Here is an 18793-nt window from a genome sequence, read left to right on the forward strand (position 1 = left end):
CCTAATAATTTCATTTCTTATACGTCAATCTGACATACAAGCACCATGTAGCTGGCTGCAGGAATGGTTTAGCACAATCGCGTATCACTTTATATGAAAGGGCTCTCCTACCAAACAGCAATGTAATCGTTAACAGCTTCAGTCTGCAGCAAGGTGAAGTTGATGTAGACCCCGTGGCCAGGAGGTACAGTGATAAGCCAGAAGCAGTCCTTCAAAATTGGGTACTCATCGGGAAATCCAGGGGAATAAATGGTACCGTTCTGAGATGTTACATTATATCCGCAAGGAGCTGAAAAGGAAGCAGAACAATTAAGGTCCATATAGTCAGCTTTGGAAAGGACACAGTTAAATATTTCTAAGTCTCTAAAGCCCCTCCGCCGAAATTTTCCTTCTAAGAAATAATAATTGTGAAACATTTCTCAGTGACTACTTTGTCAAAGTAATTCCCCTGAAGTCTTAAAACCTTAGATGAATTTTACTTCTGAACTAAGTTATCTAAGTTCCATTTAATAGAGTCTCCAAACACTCAAAATCCCTTCAGGATGAAGTCATTCCCAGATAATTAAAAAGAAAAAAAAAAAAAAAAGCCCATACTCAGTTACCCAGTTATCTTGGGTGACTGAGCTGATAATCCATTGGCTATGTGATACAAGGGATTATGGAGAGATTATGCATAAATACATAATGGAAATTTTTCGTTGTTTTAAGTGAGATTTCTAAAACCTATTTAAACATCCAAGTCTCTTTGCCTAAACAAAAATATTATCAATTCTTGGCAGATCTATACCTGAAGAAATGGGAGAAAATTATGTAAGTCAAAGCATTTTCACATCTCACCAGCTTTCAGGGGTGTAAAGACTCACCATCCCCAATCAGTCCCTGTTTATTTTACTTAACGAACTGGTGTTCCCTGTTGCCATGACAATTATTTTGTCTTATCTACGGAGAAATGAAGTGACTATATATTAGCAGGATAATCTGAATGCATTATTACATTCAGACAGTGGTATAATACATCAAGTCATAAACCAGTAGACTTTTTAATCAACCAAAATCCAATAGATGTGGGATGAGTGGCTGTTCCTAGCATGAATCTTCTTGGGCTTTCAGAGACTTGTCACCAAAGGTGTAAAATTTAGGTGGAGAAAACAGACCAAACTATGTTTTTAAAAAAAGAGAAAAACAACTTCAATAAACAATTCACAGTGCTGACCGATGACAGACATGCTCTCAGGCAGTATGGGACATCCGGCCTTAATCATGCCCCTGCGTACTTTTTCAGAGGAAGGAGAAAATGTTCCAGGGCACAACAGATGGAATCTGGTCCAAGTTTTGGAAAAAATCCATAGAGGAAGGGGCCTTAGAGAACATTCTGGAAGTTTTATGGCATAATTATTAATAAGTGGGGTTTGGAGTCAGGCAAAGCTTGCTTTGTAAACTGAAGCACACGGAAACTTATAATCTGGTGTCCCCAGAAAACTGTCATACGTTCTCTCACCTCCAAGCATGATGCCAATATTCACCCTGCATGAATCTTTCAAACGCTTTTCTCCTACCCTGCTGCCAGGGTGGGCTGATCCCTTTAAGAACTCGACTCGAGTGTTACTGCCCCCTTAAAGGTGGTTTGGCCCTGGATGGCCATGGTTATTCACTTATTATGCGGCTGCAATTAGCTGTAGTTGTTCTCCACCGTTAGACCATCAGACTATTAGCAGTCAGAAGTCAGGGACTGTGTTCCTTTTCGTCTCCACCCACCACCTGCTTTCCTTGATCCCCACTGCCTCACTCAGATCACGATAAATAAGACAGAAGAAATGACTAATAAATTGAAAATGAATAAGATAATCACCACAAAATATTTTATGAAGGAACACATGGAAGTCAGTGGGCTGACAAACCTTATGTGGACCTGAGGTTATTGATGTGGTATTGACTTACAATCTATCGTCTCCAAGACTTCCCTTGTGCATTTTGACTTTTCAGATTGAAACTTATAATTGTATAACCACATTATACACAGTAGCACCCTTCCCAATGGTGATAAAACACAACAAAATAAGCAAACAGAAAAGGACTGTGCCACCTCTTAAAGGGCAAAAGAAACAATAGGGTGATTTTTCTGGGTAGGACACATTGCTGGCTTCTGAAGTTCTGGATGTCACTTACTAGCTCTAGGACATTGAGCAAGTCAGGTATCCTTGCCATGACTTGTGTATGATAGTCAAAGAATAAGTCCGCCATTAACTTATTCAATGAGTATTTATTGAGAATCGATTATGTACCAGGAGATGTGAGGTTAGAGCAGGGGACACAGTGGAGAACCACAGAGCACTGCCTTGTGGAGCTTACTGAACGGTGATGAAGAAAGATACGAAGCAAATGATAAGTAAGTATAAAAGCCAACTTATATAAGTATGATGAGGGAAAGAACAATCACTGCTTGTCACATGAGCTAATAATATTCCATCGATGCATATAAAATTCCGCAAGGCAAATCTTGCCCTGCAATCTAGAGAGAAAAGAGAGTTGACGTTTCCTTTAGCACTCTTCCTGGCCTGTTAGCCCGGAGAAGGCTTGGCCCTCACTGCAGTGGTCCCAAAGGCACACGGAGATCTGCACGATTGGGTGGCCTCTCACTTAAGGCCACAGAGACAGTAGATGTGTGACCTGACTCAGCAAGGCACGGATCCACCCTCTCCCCGAAGGTGAGGTTCAAAGTGGACCCTGAGCTGGAGATCAATCACGAAGCCTCCGTGGGGAGATCTAGACACAGGAGAATCAGTGCACCACAGCCAAGCAGAGGCACCTCCCGGCTTGCCACCATGTGCCTGGGAGCCTGGTCCCCGCAGGACAAGGACGGCACCCAGCTGGCCAGGAGAGAGCGCATCGACATCGGCATCGGCCGCACCATGCTTCACAATCAGAAGCCACACGTGCGACAGGTTCTTTTCCACTTCACGGACACAAAGAGTAAATAAACACATGCTCATTTATATATTCGTGAGTGTACCTTTAATATCGTGATGCAGTTAGTAATTAGGAATACCTCCCTGCTCCTAGCACAGAGTTCCAGAAATCCTTGGATAAAAGTTATATGACAAAAGAGATAAAACTCTCCTTCGTTATTCATAGCAAGACCCTTCCAACCACAGCAGCGCTTATGTTAATGAGATGCCTTGGAAAGCACCAAAGGAAGGGGTCTGGAGAACTTCCCGATGCGTGAACACTTGGGGTGCTGGGAAGATGGCTCAGCTGGAGAGGACAGAACCCTCTGCTCATCTCCCAACACACAATCAAGGACCGTGTTCTTTTTCATCCCCACCCACGACCTGCTCTCATTGATCCCCATAGCCCCCTGCGTCTCTTCAATCTGGCTCTTGCCCAGTCACGTCCTGTGTAATAAATCTGGAGGCGCGGAAGTACAACGTTTTCCTGAGGTCTGCGGGTTGCTCTAGCAAATCGGTCCCATAGGAGGAGGGAGTCATGGGGACTTCTGATTTACAGCCCATCAGTGAGAAGGGCAGGTGATAACCCGGACATGCGACTGGCATCTAAAGTGGGGGGCAGGGCAGGGGCCGCCCCGCGGGGCCAGGGGCTTTCCCCGGGGAGACAGTCAGAACTGGGTTCCAACGGAGGCTCTCCAGCAGTGTCACAGCATCACTTGTAAGAAAAAGGCACAGACGGTGGCCAGGAGTGCCAGAGTGAATGTCGAGTGTCACACAGTATGCACACGCAAATCAACAACAGGTTGTGAGAAAGGGCTGCCGTGTGAAGTATGATTAATGAGAGCTCTCCAGTTATCTCTGGATGTATTTCTCCAGAGAAAACTATGTACATAAAGAGAATTAAGGTATCTTCTTTCATCACCTCCTAGAGCTAGCATTCGCTACCCTGACCAGGATGGAGGTGACGACTTCTCTGAACGTCTCATTCTTTTTTTAAATTTTTTTTTTTCAACGTTTATTTATTTTTGGGACAGAGAGAGACAGAGCATGAACGGGGGAGGGGCAGAGAGAGAGGGAGTCACAGAATCAGAAACAGGCTCCAGGCTCTGAGCCATCAGCCCAGAGCCCGACGCAGGGCTCAAACTCACGGACCGCGAGATCGTGACCTGGCTGAAGTTGGATGCTTAACCGACTGCGCCACCCAGGCGCCCCTCTGAACGCCTCATTCAATGTGAAATGTAGTCAGTGCCTATCTGTGCCTACGTAGCCTTCACCTCACCCTCACTTCCTACCCGACTCCACTGTAATTTGAGAACGTGAAGCTGTGAGGTGGCTGGGACAACAAGGGATGGGTGTGTTTCGCCAAGTCAAGCTCCTGCGCAGCCAGAAGATACTGGAAGATGAGCTGGTGGCCATGGTGGACATCGGCATGGGAAGGTGGAGAGACATCGACCCTTCATGTTACCTGAGGCTACACTTGGAAAAATCAAGGGGCACTGACACATCTCTTTATTATGCTTCTTCCCCACAACACATGTACCAAGTGACTTTCTCTGAACTGAGATGGATAGAAAGAGCTTATTAAGTTGTTTCAATCAGAAATTAAAATTTAAAAACCCTAAATATCCACTAGGACAGTTATAGATAATTTATGGATGGTTTTCTCCAGGATTATGTCCAGATTTCTGCCTAATGAGAGCATGAAGAAAAAGCTTACGGTACCAAACAGCCAATACCTACATTTGGCATGAATATTTATGAATTTTAAACTCTTGACTATTAATGTACCCAGGAACCGAATGCCTAATCTGACAGAATGTGTGCAGCGCCGTAGGTATTTCTGACCTATTTTGTTTTTCTTCACTTTGGTTTCCTTATGATGGTTTTGAGGTAGACACGCTGTGCTCTATCTTAGGAACTGTTTGATAATGGGAGTATTTAAAATAATATTTATGAATACAAGTTAGTTGTATTCTTTAGAATGTCATTCTTATTCTAAACTAGTAGGAGAGATTATTTTCTATATTTATCAATCAACTTGATAAACCTTAATTTTCAAAACTATGTACATAATAACATATTCTTTGGCTACTTGGATTCCACATGTCAGTTAGGGTTCTGCAATTGAATAGGGATCTGCTCACAAAATCACTCAATCTAGACGTAGTCACTAATACACTAATTGCAACACATTATTATCCTAAAAATCGTCTCTGTCCAGATAGTTCCCCATCAACATCCTACTGCACTTTAAGGTGAGGAATATCCTGACGGTGCTTAACTTTAAATATACTTAAAAAAATTTTTTTTAAGTTTATTTATTTATTTTGAGAGACAGAGAGAGCATACAGGGTAGGAGCAGAGAGAGAGGAGAGGGAGAGAATCCCAAGCAGGCTCTGCACTGTCAGCACAGAGCCCGATGCGGGGTTCGAAAATTGACATCATGACCTGAGCCGAAATCGAGTCGGGTGCTTAACCGACCGGGCCACCCAGGCACCACGACAGTGCTTAACTTTAAAAATGATCTTAAGGGGCGCCTGGGTGGCCCAGTCGGTCGAGCATCCGACTTCAGCCAGGTCACGATCTCGCGGTCCGTGAGTTCGAGCCCCGCGTCGGGCTCTGGGCTGATGGCTCGGAGCCTGGAGCCTGTTTCCGATTCTGTGTCTCCCTCTCTCTCTGCCCCTCCCCCGTTCATGCTCTGTCTCTCTCTGTCCCAAAAATAAATAAACGTTGAAAAAAAATTTAAAAAAAATAATAAAAATGATCTTAAAATTATATCTATATAAGTATTTCGGTAAGAGAAGATTAATTAGGTAAACAAAATATCTAAAAATTTTAAACTGTATTTGTAAGTAGAGATGCATATTTGATTATCAAATTAATTTAGTAAATTAATAAACAAGTTTTCTAAGCCATATTTTAACAATTATAATCCATTTTTTAACTGGGACTTCTGTATAATTATGTTACTGGCAAAAATAACATCTTGAATTTCTCAAGTCACTTTGAGACCTTTGTTTTTTCTTTTTTAATAGGTATCATACTTTTATCGTACTTTATCTAATATTTAGAATTCTTGAGCCATAATTGTCTGAATTACTCAGTTTTTACTAAAGTTGCCAGAAGTTGTTCATAGTATCTCTGTTCCACCCCGAGAGTCTCCTGAAGTGGACGGGCTGGATGTTAGAAGATGGTTTTCCAGTGTATTTGTCCGATACACCAAGAAGAAGCCTGAACTGAAAAAGCACGCTGGATAACCCAAATGCATTTCAGGCTGAGTATGCTGGGCAATCGGACCTTGCCAGTGTCCTGTGTGGGCTTAACCATAGCCTAAGTGGACCCCGACAGACCTCTTAACAGCCCACCGTGCTTAGCAAACACTCTTTTTTTCTTATCTCTCTTTTTGTAAATACAACCTTTCACACGTAAAAATACCTTTTGTTATAAAATAATATCCTCCGTTTATTTTGTGTTTTTTTTGGAAGTTAATCCCATATGGAAAGGATATTAAACACACATTGGACGCTGCTTAGAAAATGTAATTTATGATATAATTTTATATGAATCTTATGTTTTATTTTGTCTTATTCTGTGACATTATAGATATGAAGAGAGACACGACGGTAAAGATGCTCGTGCAGTAAAGCATTTGACCTTGCCTCTGGAGAGCTCTAGCCCTCTGTTTGGGAGGGGGTTTACCGCACACCCGATAGGAGTGTCTTTGCTTCCTGGGGGGTCGGAGCGTCGAACTCAATAGTTCCAGGAGGGGGCAACCCATGCCGGAAGTACCAGCCACGTGACCGAAGGTGGGGCCTTTGCGTCACAGGATGTCAGCTGGTCTGGAAGCTGACACCAACCACTGGGCAATCCAGCCATCAGTCCTGCCCACCTAACAGAGCCCGGATGAAAATCTCTGGGCACCAACACCCAGGTGAGCTCCTCAAGACACACTGTCACCAGTCAGCTGTGAGACGGGTGCATCCTCCCGTACTCTAAGCATCTTTTCCCATGATTTTAATGTGTCCTTTCCTTGTTATAACCCACAACCAGAGTATGTAATAGCTGTATTATTATACAACAGATAATATTATATATAATAGAGTATATAATATAATAAAGTTCTGTGAGTCCTTTCAGTGAATTTTCCAACCTCAGGGTGGCTTGGGGACAAATCTCCTATTTTCAGGTGCTGTCGGGAGCCCGGGGCAGACTTGGATGTCTGGAGGACTTCCGCGTCAGTGTGGCCAGCTCTGGGTAGTAAGACGTATCATGTTGTCATTATAAGAGGTGGCGTCCCCTTTAAGCTACGTCACAAACAATGTATTTTGTTATTTTCACGCTGACAAAATAATTCTAAGCCAGCATTTATTTCTGTATTTGAAAACTTCGCTTGAAAAAGTGATGAAGCCTAATTAACGATTTAGTTCTACTTTTTAATATCAAGCCAAGAAGACTCTCGTGCATAGATGAATTCAAAGGATTCAGGGGAAAATTCCAATTAAGAAAAGGGTTTAATCATGATAATCCCAAGTATTCTATACATATAAAAAATATGAGTTTTTAAATGGAGAATAGTAAAAAAAAAAAAAAAGGTTTTTAAAGTTTTTTTTAGGTTTATTTATTCATTTCGAGAGACAGAGAGCAAGTGAGTGAGCTGGTGAGCCTGCACAGGTGGGGGAGGGGCAGAGGGAGAGAGAGAACCCCAAGCGGGCTCCCGGGTGTCTGCACAGAGCCTGAGGTGGGTTCCATCTCATGAGCCATGAGACATGACCTGAGCCAAATCCAGATTCGGACGCTTATGTGACTGAGCCCCCCGGGAGTCCCTTAAATGTTTTAATAAAAAGCACCAGATATGCTACTGCTATATTTAGTTTTATAAAAAATTTTTTTAAATGCTGTTCTATATGTTATTAAATTTGCATCAGACTAAGGATCTTTTAAAATACAGCTGAAGTTTCTTTTCATAGTTTTTTTAAACAATAACATAGAATAGAAAAATACAGGTGAAAAATCTAATTTAAGAAGTCCACTGGTGGTGTTTTTTTTTTTTTTTTTCGGTTTATTTTTGTTTGTTTTTACTTTTTCAGTAGAAACAGAAACCCAGCGAGTTGCCGTTCCCTTTTGCCCCCTGGGATATAAATGTTTAGCATTTCAAATGACCACAGAGTTGGTAATTTCATTATTTTTTTCACTCAAAGGGACTGTATTTATAATGTTAGAATACTAGACTTTCAGTAAATTTTGTTTCATATGCTTTCTTCATCAACAACATGCTTGATCTACTAACTTCAACTTGATATTACATAAATTTTGAAATCATCAAAACAAAAAAAAATCAGGCTGCCATACAGAAGCTTTAAAGAAGTGATTTCTGCTCCGACCAGGGCTATTTGATGAATCAGACTTCCCTCCATCACCACTGACGGTCAAGCTGATTCCCAGCCCTCCAAAGAAACCATGATCATCATGTACTATTGAGCTGCGACTTTCCTATGACTGTCTCTCCAGGATGTCTTTGCTTTCATTATTCTTTCTACCTCTGATGCCCTATCTCTGAGTAGCAAAATAGTACGTATGCTCCAATGCCCACTAAAAAACAAAACCCATTTCCCGAAATACAAAAGCAATACATGATAACTGTGAAAGCTAAACAATAAAAAACATCTAGGGTAAAATGAACGAGCATTCTTTCTTCCATTAATCCCGTAATTTGGTGGAACCATCATAATTCTAAATACCACTACCATCATAAAGATGTCCCTGATCACTTCCCAAGCAAATGCCATCCTTCTTCATGCAATTCTTATGTCTGGTTTCGCATTATAAATGTGTGTTTATTATTTTGTTTCCTTTATAACAACCATTGAAGGCAAGGCCTATTTGTTCATCTTTTTAACGTACTGGCATATGATATTCCTGAGATACTAGGTAGAAGGAGTTTACCATAATAGATCGCTAATAAATATTTGTTGAATAGGTGAACAGATTCTCTAAAACATCCATTTAATCATTTAATGCACTATTATATACATGGAAAATTACATTATTGCCAAGAACGGTTAACCTACCGTCACATCTCGGAAAAGGATAATTCCAGTCTCGGTCGATCCCGTGCTGACAGGTGAGGACTGGGTGGCCGATTAAAATGTACCCAGGGTAGCACTCAAAGGATATGGACTGTCCCACACTATAGTCCGAGTTGATCATATAACCATTCTGAAAAGGAGGTGGGTCCGGGCAGTTCTGTAACTCATAGGCTGAAACGGACAGAATCAAGCTCATGTAAGAAGTTAGGTTAGTATGGAATGGACAGTCCTGGGATCATGGGCAGTTTATTAAGATGGATGTTTCCAGCAAGTTTTGAAAAGTATATTTTCTAAGTTGCCACTTACCATCTAAGTAAAACGATTAGTAGCAGTAACAGAATTAAAACACTTAATAAACACTTGACTGTGTGCTTTAGAAGTAGTAAAGCACAAACCAAATATAAATTTGACAGCATTTACCTTGGGGAAAAAAAAAGTATATGAAATGAATTGACTTTTTTAAAAAGGTAAAATAAATGATAATAAAAATTGCCTGTAAAGAATGTCAGGTGAATGTGGACTTAATTTCCCTTTACTTTAGAAGCGAATTATACTAGCACTCCATTCTAAGGGTTAATAACTAGGAAATACGGAGTTGTTATGTTTTGATTTGTTCATTAATTGTCTGTTACAAATAAAATGTAAAAATCAACTTCATTTTCTTATTTTTTTGAAAAAAGAGCCCACAGAAAAATTGTACCAGCAACCACTATCTGTACAATGTTTTTTTTTTATAAAATCTAGTTTATGTAGTAAATAATACATATTTATATTTTGCACGTAATAAGGATACTGTGCAGTTGATACGGTGTCTTTGCAAGTTCCAATGTTGTGAGATAAATTTAGAAATTTTAACAGCATGGTTGAACCCTCACTGTAGTCAGCAGATTAAAAATCCCTTTATTTCACAATTTCACTTCATTTCACATTTTACTTGGCTTTCCTTATTTTTATATTTGCAATTGGATGTCTCTGGACAAGAGTCAGATAAGCAGCTAATGACTGACGGCAGGCAAGAAGCAGAAATCAGAAGGGGTGCCAGGGCAAAGGCCTCTAAGCCTCTTGGAGTCATTTATGGTGCTGGCTCCTCTGGGGGCTGATACCAGGAAGAACCTGGAGGCAGACAAAGCCCCCCCCCCCCGAAAAAATGGGGCCTCCGTGAATCTCCAGCAGCTGCAGACTTCCCCTCTGGTGTCCACTGTGCAAGCACAGGACGAGGGCTGTCTCCTCAACAAGATCAGAGTGGACGTCACAGACGTGGTTTATGCAACGAGGCTTTATCAACTGTGATGTGCTAATAATACATTTATTCCGTTTTATTTGTAATGTGCTTCATTATTTTTTTTTCAATTTTTTTTTTCAACGTTTATTTATTTTTGGGACAGAGAGAGACAGAGCATGAACGGGGGAGGGGCAGAGAGAGAGGGAGACACAGAATCGGAAACAGGCTCCAGGCTCTGAGCCATCAGCCCAGAGCCTGATGCGGGGCTCGAACTCACGGACTGCGAGATCGTGACCTGGCTGAAGTCGGACGCTTAACTGACTACGCCACCCAGGCGCCCCAGAATGTGCTTCATTATTATAGGGAGTTGCACCTATCATACATTGAGAATAAGAGGAAAAAGCTTGCTGGAGTATTTTTAACTCAATGCCATCTTTTGACACATAGGCTTTATAACTCAGTATGGAGATAGAACTTATTTATACAAAATCAAACAGTTTAGCTTTGTATAATGAGCTTTTGGCACTCCTTTTTGGTGAAGCTAAATTATAACATGAAATTCCTGAGACAATAGAAGGAAAAATCACCTATTTAAGGATTTATTCCAGATCAATAAGCATCATAAGCACAATTATTATTAACAAAACGCAAAGCTCTAGCCCTCTTTTGCCAAAAAAAAGTGCTTGGAACTCACAATTTTGGCATTTGCAATCCAGCATAAAGACAATAGCTGCACGTTCTCCAGAGGTGTTTTCCAAATTTTTTTTCTGCCTCTCAGAAGTAAAATATCTTATTGTTGAAAGCTCCTGCCTAGTACCAGACTTCAAGGGGAAATAAATCTATAACTGTTCCAAAGAAAAGAGCATTCAAACCTGAGTGAAAGGAAAACATGTCTGGAAGGAAAGTACGTCAAGCATCAGAGTGGCAAGTCTCTCATTTTTACTTGCTTTTGGAATGTTACCACATCCTATTTGAAAACCAGAAGCTTGGAAAACTGTGCCGGTGAGTATAAGGACAGGGAATGTCAGACCAGAAAGCCAAAACCAATCGGCACGTCTTTTTCTCTTTGCACTACACGTGCATGAACACACAGGTGCACACGCTGTGCACGCACGCATGCACACACACACATACAATGCACACAAACACCACACACGTATGCACACATACACACTCCCACACCTGTACACGTTTATGCACATACATACACACGCGCGCACACAGGAATACCACACATGTATGCACACACTCACACATCCATACATGTTTATGCACATACACACACGCGCACACACAGAAATACCACACATGTATGCGCGCACACTCACACATCCATACATGTTTAGGCACATACATACACACACAGAAATAATACACATGTATGCACACACACTCACACATCCGTACATGTTTGCACACACATACACATGCACACACACATGCACACACACACTCACACATCCATACACGTTTATGCACACATACGCACACACACGTATGCACACACACACCTGTACACGTTTACACCGTCATATGCACAAACACACACTGTCTATTTCTTCATTTCCTTACTGTGCTCCTTCCTGGGCCAGCGTGGCAAATCCACAGCCAGTCACCTACCTCCCCCAAGGGCCACCTCGCCCTGAAAGCCATAAAAACAGCCTTTTCCTGAAAGCCAGCGCCAAATGGCCTAGCAAATACCCACAGTGCTTGCAATGTTGTTATTTGAGCTCGAATTTACTTTATCAGAAGCAGGTTCACAAAGAGAACAGAGAATCCCATACTGGGCTCCAACTGTCAACCAATTTCCTTCTTTATAATACTCTTTGAGAATGAAATCAGCAGTTCGTTCTCATGCTTGTTTTGCTTGAAGCATAATAAACTCTGCTGGAGAAATGGGTCCTCTAATGTATCACATACAACTGCTAATAAAACCTTTATATATACATACAGATATATGTATATAAATATACATCAAAACTGGATGGCGGTTTCCACGTGAGCAGAATCAAGACGGCGTTCAACGGAGCACCCTCGTCGGTGAAAGATTCTAGCCATGGTTTAGCAGGGCCCTCGGGGTACCAATGAAAGCAGTGGGAACCGCGGATGGGTGCTCTCACAGAGAGTCCTTTTCTTAAAGTTTTTTCAAAGCTTATTTATTTATTCGAAAGACAGAGTGTGTAAGCGGGAAAGGGGCAGAGAGAGAGGGAGAGAGACTCTGCATTGTCAGTGAAGAGCCTGATGCAGGGCTTGAACTCACGAACTGTGAGATCATGACCTGAGTGGAAACCAAGAGCCGGACGCTCAACCAACTGAGCCACCTAGGGGCCCCAGTGCAGAGAGATTCCTAATGAACTGTCACGGGAAACAGCCTGTACCACATGTAAACTCACACGGGTCTCCTCACAGCCTTGCCACAGGGAGGGTCGCTCTAATTTGCATCAGCGTCCGTGTGAATGTGACTTTGAACCCTCCCTCAAGAGCTTGGTTTCCTGCTCCTTGGAAAAATGAAGGGGGTTCCCAGGAGCCACAGAGCCACATGCAGCAGTCCAGAGAATTCCCGAAGTGCACACACAAGGATGCTCCCTGTGTCCCAGACTGGCCGTTATGATGGCTCCAATGGCACATCTGTCTTCTTCTGTAACAAGGATATGACCCTGTTTCTCGCTCCTCAGTGAGACTGAATGTTCTTTATTGGTTATCTGAACTCCCCATACCCATCAGTGAAGCCAACCTACATCGTCCCCGAGGTGACAGCCAACCCCATGCTCTGGGGGCAGCCCAAAGCCTTGGCTGGGGGATGGCTGACCAAGTCGCTTGCTCCCAATTGTGGTTACAATCACGTCTTGTGCTTTGAGCAACCGCGGGTGGGTGCTTGGCAGACCTTCTGCGTGAAGACCTTTACACTGTGGAAAAACTCTTCTTTTATTTTAGTTTTTTAAACGTTCACTTATTTATGTTAAGGGAGGGAGAGGGGGGATGGGGAGGGACAGAGAGAGAGGGAGACAGAATTCCAAGCAGGCTCTGCCTAGTCTCTATAGTGTAGCCCATGAACTACCACTGGAGGCACTTTCTTCATCTTGACCAGGTTGCCCTAGAGTGGATGGGAATTGACACAACTATAAGTTGTCCGCTATTTTAAGCATTTTGATGTGTCTAAGGAGCCTCCTGCAGAGAACTCGATTCATTCACTCAGACGGGTGGAAAGGACAGAGTAGACCCGACCTTGCTCTTGTTAGCTCAAGGTGCCTCAGGGTATCATGGTCAAAGGAAAAAGAACAACTCAGTTTTAGAAGCACATCAATTTCATGCAGACAAGTATGTTCGTGTCCGTAAGGAATGGGCAGTGGGTTTATACAACCAGCTACAAGCTACCCTTCCCGGGCTCACTGCACAGGAAGGTGGTTTGATTGCTTCTCCTCCTACAGGGGAAGGATCACTATCTACTATCGACAGACCAAAGCCTATTTTCTCATAGGTTCAATTCACTTAAATTCAACAGTTTTATGAGTGAATAAATGGAGAAGCGGATTAAACATATCTTTAAAAAAGAAAAAAGATGCCTGGGGCACCTGGGTGGCTCAGTCGGTTCAGCGTCCGACTTCGGCTCAGGTCATGATCTCACAGTTTGTGAGTTCAAGCCCTGTGTTGGGCTCTCCGCTGATGGCTCAGAGCATAGAGCCTGCTTTAGATTCTGTGTCTCCCTCTCTCTCTGGCCCTCCCCTGCTCGCACTCTGTCTCTGTCTCTCGCTCCCTCTCAAAAATAAACATAAAACATTTTTAAAATACAAAAATAAAGGTGCTTAGTACATATAGCAAAAGGGAAAAGAAAAAGAGTGCAACTTCGAAAAAAAAGAAGACATTTTTACTTCCTATGCCTAAGGTACTTAAAGTTACCTTTAAGCTTTTTGGCATTACACTATTCTATTATAATGTAAGAATGAACAAGAGAGAGAGAGAGGAGAATATTTAACTTCTCCAAATGTTAACTTACAAAAACCAAAAATAGAAGAGAGTCGCTAAAATTCTTAATGGCCCCAATTTTATAAACATTATGAAAATCTAGACACCAATAAGCCCATATCAATATTGTAAGGGAATCCTTTGTTGGGCTCTAGGAACAGAACTATTACACCTATCACCCTCAAGCAATAGGGCATCAAGTGTTTAAATTATAGGTGTTTAATGGGACAGCCAGTGGGGTCACGTAGTCATATTTGTGACATCCACCAGATTTTCCAGTATCTAATGAACTGATAAATATCTTCAGGCTTCCATGAGTTTTTCAGTTTTTGGCTTAGAAATAGGGTACATGAACTCAATTTTATTCAACACGACTCTCCACCTTCCATTTTCCAAGTTCTGTAGAAGTCATGTAACTTCCAGACAGCGACATCCACTAGTAACATTTTTAACCTTTCTACAGCCATAAAGAAACGACGAGGTTTAAGAATAGGGGCACAACCAGGCATCGTTGAGAATGACAAGACATGCCTGCATGATTTATGCAGCTTCTTATGAGTTTTTAATTACGAGCTTAACTTCTAAATCTCAAGTCGGACCTAGGAATTTTGACGTGACATTCGAATCAGAATTGTGTCATTTTGCCAATTTATACATTTTACAAAATGACAAACACCTATAATCTAATTAAGTACCATCCATCCCTGTCAGAGATGATGACCTTCAAGAAACTGGGGCACCTCAAATTCACGCTCTCATTCTTTTTATTTATTTTTGTAGCTCTCAATTATAGCCAACTCCCTGCCTACAATAAAAAAAAATATTGTTTAAGAATTGCTTGTTTATTTATTTATTTTCAGTATGGATACTTAAACAGAGTCAGACGTCACGTAAATAAAACATGTGCTCGGCTCAGCCAACCAGATGTGTGGCCTAGATGAGGCTTCACGAAATCAAATGTTTAAAGGCCGCACAGACAACACCAATGTTCAAAGCTCACAGGGGATAAGGGAAATTTTTGAAGTCAATGGTTTTCTACTCTGAAAGGGGCCATCACTATGACACTTCAGGGGACTGTCCCTACATGTGAACACTGACCGAATGTTTACAGATTCTGACACTGTGAGATAAAAAAGGAAAGTGGATCTCTGGGTATCTCACAAACTATATGAAATCTAATCTAAATATTGACAATTAAAAATTGAGGTATTTTGTTAGCCAACTGCAGCAACTTTATGAGCTACTGTCTAGATAATTCTTATTTAGACTTTGTGTATGTGTGTGTTTATTTTAGAGCATTCTTTTTGGATTTCAGTAATTGATAGCTTTAGAATTATGTGGACATGGCCTTAATAACCCTATCTGGAAAATATCAAGAGAGATAAAACAAGAAATATTTTTCGAACTGTGGAGGTTAGAGTTAAGTAAGATAAAATACAGTTCCAGAACTTCCATATAAATCATGGGAATTTGTACTTGAGTTTTGCAGGCCAAGAAGGAGAGAGAAGTTAAATTTTGAATACAGTATTAAGAATACTCCAAGTGGGGAAGACTTTTCAAAAGTTCTCGGGATCAAGTGAGATAAATCACTTAATTGGCAGCTCATGGTTTGAGATGTGTAATTAGGTATATTTTTCTTATTGACTCATACATTAAAGTCATGCCAATTGAACAATGGAGGTCACCATGTAATAGCCAAGTCTAAAATGACAATCATGGGGTGCCTGGGTGGCTCAGTCTGTTAAGTGGCTGACTCTCGATTTCAGCTCTGGTCATGATCTCACACTTTGTGAGTTTGAGCCCTGCGTCAGGCTCTGTGCCGACAGTGTGGAGTTTGCTTGGGATTCTCTCTCTCCCTCTCTCTCTCTCTCTGCCCCTCTTCTACACGTTTGCACTCCCTCCCTCTTGCTCCCTCCCCCTTGACCAAAATAGGTAAATAAACTCAAAAAAAAGTAAATAAGGGATGCCTGGGGGCTCAGTCAGTTAAGTGTCTGATTTCGGCTCAGGTCATGATCTCACAATTAGTGGGTTCCAGCCCTGCGTCAGGCTCTGTGCTGACAGCTCAGAGCCTGGAGCCTGCTTTGGATTCTGTGTCTCCCTCTCTCTGCCCCTCCCTGCTTATGCTCTCTCTCTCTCTCTCTCAAAAATAAATAAACATTAAGAATTTTTAAAAAATAAATAAAATGATGATCATGAATGAAATATTCATACTTTAATAAAATGTACTTCAACAGACTTAGGTAAAGGGTGTACACCAGATATACAAAAATATGAAAGAGAAGCACTGAATTCATGGCAACTACGATTCAAGTTTCAAGTTCAGCGTACAAACAGGTGAAGAGGACAGGACGCAACAGAGAGAGGTGTGTTGAGGTGAAAGCCACATCTCCCTTAGACACCTGCAAAGCCTTCCAGCAGGAAGGTGAGGGAACCCCCAACACACGCACACGCGCCAGGAGATGCCTTGCTTCCAAGACCTTGCCCTCCCCTGCCACTTACAGAAGAGTCAGGAACACCCGCGTTTGCCTGTGGCTGGACAAGACACGAATCCTCCAGATTCTCATCTCGTCTCATCATGTCTCCCAGATGGTGAGCTTCACTGCCTGTTCCCACCAAAGAGCCAGAACAAAACACTGGTCTCTGCTCCTACCAGCTCATACTGGGCGCCCGAGCCCCAGCCAGTAGATGGCGCTCCGTGGGCAGCCTGCTGTCCGGGTAGGACGTTTCCTGACTCACCACCCACCACGGTCTCTCCTGCTCACCCGCTTCCCAGACCCAGGCCCCCCGTAGCCTTGCCGCTCCTCCCTGTAGAGGAAAACCCCTCTTCCCACCCCTCCAGACCCGCGCTGATCTTAAGGTCGGAGCGCTGTTCTTTCTGCTGCAGGAGACCTTTTCTCCCGGGGCACTAAATAATCCTTTCGGCTAGAGGGTCGCTTTACCAAGGCTGAAGTCGTTCTGCATTTCATTCTAGATACGGGGGCTGTTGATGCCTTAGCGTCAGAAGTGGGAAGGACGAACGTGGTAGGACTTTGAAGGGTCTGACGGTTTTCTGGGACAAAGAGGAGGGCGGTGAGGACAAGATGCGTGGCGGCATCTGGTGGGACTGCGCGATGTTGCCCAACTGGGAGCTGGGGCAAGAGTCATGACGCACGGGGTCACGTCCCCAGGAAAGCGGGCACGGGGGCAAGAGTACGCCAGGTCTGCAGCTGGGGCGGGAAGCTCAAATGCGCACCGTGTCCTCAGAGGGATGGGAAAGGCTGGAAGAGGAACCTACCCGGAGAAGAAACCGTGTGCTCGGTTCTGCACACAGGGCTCACGGGCCAGCCCGACGCCCAGGGGATGCGTGGCAGTGGGACAGACACCCGGCCCCGGGACTCGCAGAACTGGAATCGGGGACAGGAGCAGCCAGGCCGTCCAGCACTCACACCACACGGGCTTCGAATGCGGGAGCGTTGAGGACACTGGGGGAAAGGGGGTGATGAGCAGCTGGGGCTCGGCCAGCCCCGCACGCGCGGCTGTCCGGCAGAAGAGAACAACCGAGGCCCAGAGATGTAAGAAGCAGCAGGGGGGTGGGGGGGGGCAGCGGAATCGTCAAGAGACTGTGTGGGCCCTCAGGGAGGGGGCAGGGCCCTGGGCCAGAGGCAGGAACACCACCGAACGCTACCACAGAACACGGGCCACGGCGCAGGGCGGGGGGTATAGCAGCACGGAAGGCCGGGTGGTGCAGACAGTGCTTCAATGTCTCCTAGAAAGTGGCGGCCGAAGGAAGACGGGACTCGAAGGGACACTGACAATTACACATGAATAGAAGCACAGGGTGGCTGGGTCGGTCAAGCTTCTGACTCTTGGCCTCTGCCCAGGTCCCAATCTCACAGTTCATGAGCCTGAGCCCCAAGTGGGCCTCTGAGCTGACAGCTCGGGATTCTCCCTCTCCCTCTCTCAGCCCCTCCCCTTTTCTCTCTCAAGAAATAAATAAACTTAAAAATACATGTCTAAAGAGACGTGGTGTGTGTGTGTGTGTGTGCAAGCGATGCTTTCCTGAGGGGGATGGGGTACAGCGGGAAGCAATGAAGGACACCGCCTGCATCAAGAACATTCTGGCCACGTCTCCTGCCGCATTCCTCCCTGCCCCAGCCTTTATTTCCCTCCTACTGGGGTTTTGTATCTTAAGAGACCCCAGATTTGGAAATCTAAGTGTAGATTTTATATTTAAGTAACAACTTGAGTACCAATGTCTGAAACTTCAACATAAAATGCGTCATCTTTGAGTAAAACAGTAAAAGCCTTAGTTTCAAAGGCAGTCGATGAAATTAAAGAAAGCGAGTGATTTAATTAAGATTTTTAAAAACGAAAAGCCCTTGTGTTGACATTTCCAGCTTCGTAGGATTTAACGATAACCAAGAACTGCCAGCTAAATCGTCTGGTACGAAATGAAAACTCTGAACTTTTTCTCTTGTCAAAAATGGTCGGATGAGGCTTGATTCAAACTTGTCTTCAAGTCTCGAGTTCAGAGAGTTTAAAAACGAAGTTGGGGGGCGCCTGGGTGGCGCAGTCGGTTAAGCGTCCGACTTCAGCCA

The 18793-nt window shown here is 43.3% G+C and overlaps 1 protein-coding gene across 5 annotated transcripts in view; it reads right to left on the bottom strand.

The window, feature by feature from the left end:
* CSMD1 (CUB and Sushi multiple domains 1) overlaps nt 1–18793 on the bottom strand; it is a 2044057-nt gene that overhangs the window by 159702 nt on the left and 1865562 nt on the right. For all 5 annotated transcript variants that reach the window (XM_086703086.1, XM_086703088.1, XM_086703085.1 and 2 more), the window contains 2 exons: nt 9014–9202; nt 112–289 (listed from right to left, as the gene is read on the bottom strand). In XM_086703086.1, coding sequence (XP_086559212.1) covers nt 112–289; nt 9014–9202 — 367 coding nt within the window. The remainder of the gene's footprint in view (nt 1–111; nt 290–9013; nt 9203–18793) is intronic.

This window comes from Puma concolor, chromosome B1, assembly GCF_028749965.1.
Source record: "Puma concolor isolate L17-30 chromosome B1, mPumCon1.1.hap2, whole genome shotgun sequence".
NCBI lineage: Eukaryota > Metazoa > Chordata > Mammalia > Carnivora > Felidae > Puma > Puma concolor.